The sequence below is a fragment of the Strongylocentrotus purpuratus genome, unplaced genomic scaffold (genome assembly GCF_000002235.5).
Source record: "Strongylocentrotus purpuratus isolate Spur 01 unplaced genomic scaffold, Spur_5.0 spur5_scaffold_12, whole genome shotgun sequence".
Lineage (NCBI taxonomy): Eukaryota > Metazoa > Echinodermata > Echinoidea > Camarodonta > Strongylocentrotidae > Strongylocentrotus > Strongylocentrotus purpuratus.
This window is the reverse complement of record NW_022145597.1, coordinates 29,863,809-29,869,885: the sequence shown is the minus strand read 5'-3', so window position 1 is coordinate 29,869,885 and position 6,077 is coordinate 29,863,809. Positions and strand designations below refer to the sequence as shown.

At 34.6% G+C, this 6,077-nt stretch overlaps 1 protein-coding gene across 7 annotated transcripts in view; it reads right to left on the bottom strand.

Annotated features, from left to right (window-relative positions):
* Nucleotides 1-1,101: 1,101 nt before the first annotated feature.
* Nucleotides 1,102-6,077, bottom strand: part of LOC588223 (probable phospholipid-transporting ATPase IF) — a 65,916-nt gene continuing 60,940 nt past the window's right edge. For 4 of the 7 annotated variants that reach the window (XM_030982355.1, XM_030982354.1, XM_030982357.1 and 1 more), the window contains one exon: nt 1,102-5,518. In XM_030982355.1, the coding sequence (XP_030838215.1) occupies nt 5,405-5,518 (114 nt within the window). In that variant the 3' untranslated portion in view covers nt 1,102-5,404. The remainder of the gene's footprint in view (nt 5,519-6,077) is intronic. The other 3 variants (XM_030982359.1, XM_030982356.1, XR_004063604.1) reach the window with 3 other exon arrangements.

Genomic DNA, 6,077 nt, shown 5'->3' with positions numbered 1-6,077 from the left:
GTAAGCTTTTACAAACATGACATATGTCAAAAATAATATCGCTAGTTATATTTGTTTGTCTCGCCATGACACTCCCCGTCCAGTTGATTGGTTGAGCACGCTATTGTTCCCGGCAGGTGAGCCAAGCCAGCTGATTGGTGGAGCACCTTTGTGCTTCGGCCAATAGGCCTTGTCCATTATTGTTCTAATTATTGATAGAATTATCTGAGCAACGGATCCGCCTGTAGAGTATAAAACATGCTTGCTTACAATATTTATCACCTGACGAAGTGTTGCAGCAGTGCACGAAACGTTGTGATCTTTTTAAATCCCTTGTTGACCATACATTGCGAGACCAACAAATATCACTAGCGATACTATTTTTGATACTACATCCGCATTGAGTAATATATTTAGCATTATGATATACGTCGCCATAATAATAATAATGAAAAAATTTCATTTTGAAAAGAAAACATAATCTAATGCGACCAACTTCTTTCTAAAACTACATTTAATAGTCCTAAAAAGTATCATTTGAAAGAGGATAGAAGAGTATAGAGAGAGAGGAAGGGAGAAGTATTCTGTCATCTTGCCTTATTAAGAACTAAATGTACTCAGCATTGCCAAGAAAGAAGGATTAGGAATGGGAGGTATTCTTTCATGTGTGGGTGAAGTACTGAAAAAGACTAAATTGGAAAATCATGGAAAGAGATATAGAGAGAGAGGAGGAAGAGAGAAAGAAAGAGAGAGATTGAGAGACATTGTGTACAAGTTTGACTGTTTATCAGTGATATAGTTGGATTTGAGGGTATGTTATAGCCAGGTGCATCTGTCCTACATGATCGCTTGAAACGTAATTGTCATTGCAAAGTAAAACTATTCTGCCTGTAATTAAATAAGTAGTGGTGAAAAAAAAAGGAGTATCAAGTAACAATGGCCCTTAAGCACACCCACTCGGCTGCCTCTTAAAAACATACCTACCGGTATGTAAAATGCAGCGCACTATGCCTGTCATTTTATCTTGCCATACCATCATTTTGTCAGACGATTTATCACATCGTGTGATTAGGAACTCTAATGCTCAATGACTTCAAACACAGACCACATTCAACACTTTGGTTTATTATAATCTAAGAAATAAATTTATTCCATAATTCTCTGTTTCATTGTAAAATGTACATTGCATAATCTGATTTCATCTAGCAAATCTGTAACATCTACAATTTCAATAAATTATACACCACAGGATTAGTCCGTCATTTACAGCTGAGAACAAGAAAGACCTTAGTTTGTATCCAACCCAATTATATTGCAGTGACGTCTTCTCGGCACTCAACTACTTAAATCTCTAAACAATCTTTTCAAACTAAATTGACTCAGTTACAGTTAAATTGTATGTAAGTATCTTCACATACATGTACATTACATATCTTCTGTTTAGAGCCAGAAGGGCATTAACTCTGCTTAAACTACAAGCCCCCTATGAGTTAACGCCCTTTTGGCTTTAGAGAGGAGATAATCCTGAAGTACTTGAAATCTTCAACGCATGGTATGTATATAATGTACAAACACATCAGCATAATTATACACATGTTTAAAGCGAGAAGGGTGTTAATTAACTCACATCCTGATAATACACAGAGTTAATGCCTTTCTGGCCCTAAACTGATGATATTAGCATTCAAATTAAAGATCATGAAAAATATATATCTATCAAAATTACTTTGTAAAGATTCACAAAAATGGGTGGAATGCAAGAATCATATACAAAATAGAAAACAACGACTGAAATAAACAAGTACGGTAGGCACTGATCAATACAAGTACATGATATCCTGATTGGGAATGTACTTCATGAAGGATGATGGAGCAGCTATTGTCACAAAGCAGTATATATATTTTTGTTTAAATATTCATTTATTTACTATCACTTTTATTTAAAACCAGTAATATGGATTATTGAATCAATAAATATCATACCTTACATGTAGTTTTGTTTGCTATTCTATAGTGTCTTCAAAGTAAAATGGATAACCTTGGCTGGTCTTCTTCATATCTCTTTGATTGGTTCGTAAAAATGAGGACATTTAAAGATGACATGGATAAAAAATAATTCCTAACATCTGTAGGTACAGGTGCATAACCAACTTCAAATTTAATCTATTGTCTGTATATGCAGTATGTGTTTTTCTTTCTCACCAATGAGGTACACTGATTTCCTCAGTAAATAAAAACTACAATATGGCTGATAGTAAATGACTATGGTATGTTCAACTGAAAATCTTCCTTATTACATACAATGAAATACTTTATGTATATGTACCATTATCACAAAATGAGAGAATGACCAGCACTACATGAACGAGCACTTATTTGTTGATACCTGAAGTTGCTATTGTTCGCAGTTGCAAAGAATAAACAGCAACAACTACACAAATAAAACACACATATTAGATTTTTAAAGTCTAAAGCAAACTTCTCAATCACATACAATGTAAGATTACCATAAATAATAATAATAATAGCTAGTTCTTATATGGAAAAAAAAAGAAAGAAAGAAGACTACAACAAATTGTCGAGCTGTCATTAAAAATTACTCATTCATGTACATGTACCCTTTTCAATTGCAACTTATAAAGCAGCAAATCAACTAAGTACTGATTGGTATATAATATGTAAATATCTAAATGATTTATAAAGTTAAACATTAATTATGTTTTGGTGAACATATACATGTATAATTACATACAAATTTGCAGATCTTTGCTCAATTCAACAAGGCACAACTTTTTAAACAAAATGTTAAATAATACCTGTAACTTTTAACTTGTGATTTGCAGGTGGAATGTAAAAGTATCTGATGTAAACAACTAATGGGAGCAAGGAAGGCCTTAGCTCCCATACTCAACCATATACCTAGGTAACTCCCTTCTAGCTCTAATCATTCAAACCTGTCTATTGAAGCCACTCAAGGAGAAACAGAGAGAGTGGCCACTGAAGACAGGTGGCCTTTCTAGACAGGTTCTATAGCACACATTTCTTACTCGAGGGAGACAAAATGCTTGGCCGCTAAAAACAGGTGGCCTTTATAGAAAGGTTGCCACTAAGACAAGTTTGAGTGTACATGAATATAACATAATCTATTGGGTACACACATGTTTATAAATCATTAATTATGTGGTTAAAAATAAAACTAGTTAAAATTGCACAAAATGGTACACAAAAATGATCTCAATGAATGGATTCTTACATTAACACAGAAGATTAATCATACAACGTACAAACAACATACATGATTGATAAAGTGATGAAAGATGAAAGGTAATTATTAAAAAGACACAAGTTTCTGATTATTCCACGAGGAGATTTGTTCACACACGATTGATTCTCATGAGGCTAAAGTATATAAGACACATAGATGAAGGAATGAATATGACTGAAGTACTATTATGAAATATAAATGGTGAGAAACAGATCAAAAGATTTATAAAATCACATCATTTGAAAGTCCTTTTAGGCAGGTTGTTTATGTGAGGCAGCAGCAGTCTAGCTTCAAGGCCTATATGAGAAATAGGTCCTGAATCTGACAAAATGGAGTGCATATCAAAGACACAAACTGCATACCTTCACTTGAAGTCTGCAAGAAGATTATGCAAGAAAAACTCGAATAAGTATTTCAATAAGGCATTCAAAAGTAAGAAAGGAAACAAAAAACAGCTCAATATACATGTAAGATGAAGGAGTAAGTACATGTAGTGCCACAGATAATTATTGTTCAAATAAAAAGAATGAATCAATAGAAATATACTCTCATTGTGTCATTCCACCATGGCTGGATATAGATCTATCAAACTCATTAGAATTTGTAAGAGATATTTTGTTAAGTTGTACTAATTTTCTTATGAAACTGAATACAGCAAGCTTTGAGTAGATCATTGAACATCATCAATAAAAATAGGAAAACATCATGAATAATCATGAAAAATATTAATATTCCTGCTACATCTGTACAGCATATCTGAAATATGGCACGGTTATTGCTTAGACATTTAACATTGTACTTTTTCATGTACAATATACAGGTATATCTGTGGGCGTGATACAAAGCACAAAAAAATGACTCAATTGATGAAACAAATTGGTACCTGAAATATATCATATCAGAACATGTTTCTTAAACTTGAAAATAACTGCTTCCCACGGTGGACTATGACACAGATAACATTTAATCTCTTTTGAAACAAATGGTTACAAACATGTATGTCAGACAGTTTTGGTCAAACCTTTGTTGTATAGGTTTGCTGATTTTTTTCCTCAAAGGCAAAACACATGATCAGATCATAATGTACCTTCGTGGATTGGAATTATTACAAACACTTATTAAGAAAGAGAGCTTTGGTTGACTATTAGGCTTTGAGTTATTCATCAAAGGCAGAACATGTGAAAGACATCAATCGTTAAAGCAGCTGTAATTATGAATATCACACTATAATTCAACAAATTGGTATTGTGACAATGAGTTGTAAATGCACACGTGATGAGCAGAGTAGGTGTCTCTTAAATTCTTCTCACAGCACTATGATTGCAGTGCTAAAATGAATTAGGTCCACTCTGCATGCAAAAGTTTGTAGTGTCAATCAGAGGATTTGAACATCGTTTAGGCTAAAGCTCTTAGTCCATATACTTCCTTCGTTGCTGTACAACATGTAATCGTGACTCCAACACATATTTCTCAGTCCAAGCACACAACATATGAGAATTCAACCACCATATAGACATTAACACTATTCCCCATTACGATGATCTCAGCGTCCCTCTTCCCTTTGTAGCTGATATGTTGCCTAGCAACAGCTCATGTGGGCTGGAGAGGGATATTGATTTTTCAGTAGCATTTTTTCTCCAGCTCCCAGTACACAACATAAGAACACGCTTCATCTTATACCTTTAAAGAATCACTCAGATAGGATGATCTCCAGCAACCTTCCGTACCAGGCCTGTTGCCTAGTTGTTGATTTGTCGCGCAATACTTCATCAATTACCTAGCAACTAATCTGTTGCCTAGCAATAGATGATGTTGCCTGGTAAGGAATGCTAATATATTTGGTAGAATTCGTTTCCCCCACAGCCCAGCACACAACATTCAGGAACGAATCCATCTTGTATTTAAAGCAATTACTTCATTCCCTGTGGAGATGGACTCAGCAACCCTTTCCTCACCAAGCCTGTTGCCTAGTTTAGGATGTGTTGCCTAGCGACGGATGATGATGTTTTTGCCTGGTGAGGAATGTGGAATTGGTGTTTGTGTTGGCCCTCGGAGCTGTTTTTGATGATCTCCAGCAACTCTCCCTCACCAAGCTTGTTGCCTAGTTGTTGATTTGTTGCTAAGTGGTGGATGAGGTTGCTTGGAGAGGGTTGTTAATTGCTAGTCGGTGTTATTATTAGCCTTCTGGGAGCTGGAGGTTCTCTTGTAGGTCGTTAGGGGCAGTCCGTCCTCCATGACAACACTAGGGTTGTGGTACGATGTCTTGTTTGACGACTAGAAAAATTGAGAGGTAAAGAGAAGTGTTAAAAGTCACCAAATTTTAAATGATGTGACATGTATACCTTTTTAGTTACAAATACTATGAATTATCAAATACATAAAAAGATCACTGTACGGTCCCTACTTTGCCTATAAATCTGTACACTTTGTTTTAAAAAAAGGAGATACACCCATAAAGTTGCACCCCATAACAAAGAGATTTAGTTAGTAACTGCTAGTTTGCAATTGAACACTATGTACAATCAAGAGATTGTACAGTTGCTAACCATTGTGTTACAAGGTCATTGTCATCAATGGCATGTACACATACTACAGAGCACATTATTTTACATTTGAAGACACCTTTAAAAACAGTAAAGAAAAACATTAAAGGTACACACACTGTAAATGTTAAAACACAAGACTGTGCATTTAAATAAAAATCATAAAAGGGCGAAGAAAAAAAAAAAAACAATTTTAAAATACAAAATAAATGTTTAAAAGATACTGTACATGTACACTTACACACATCAATTCTTATGAAACTCATAAGGCTGCACATACTGTAACAATG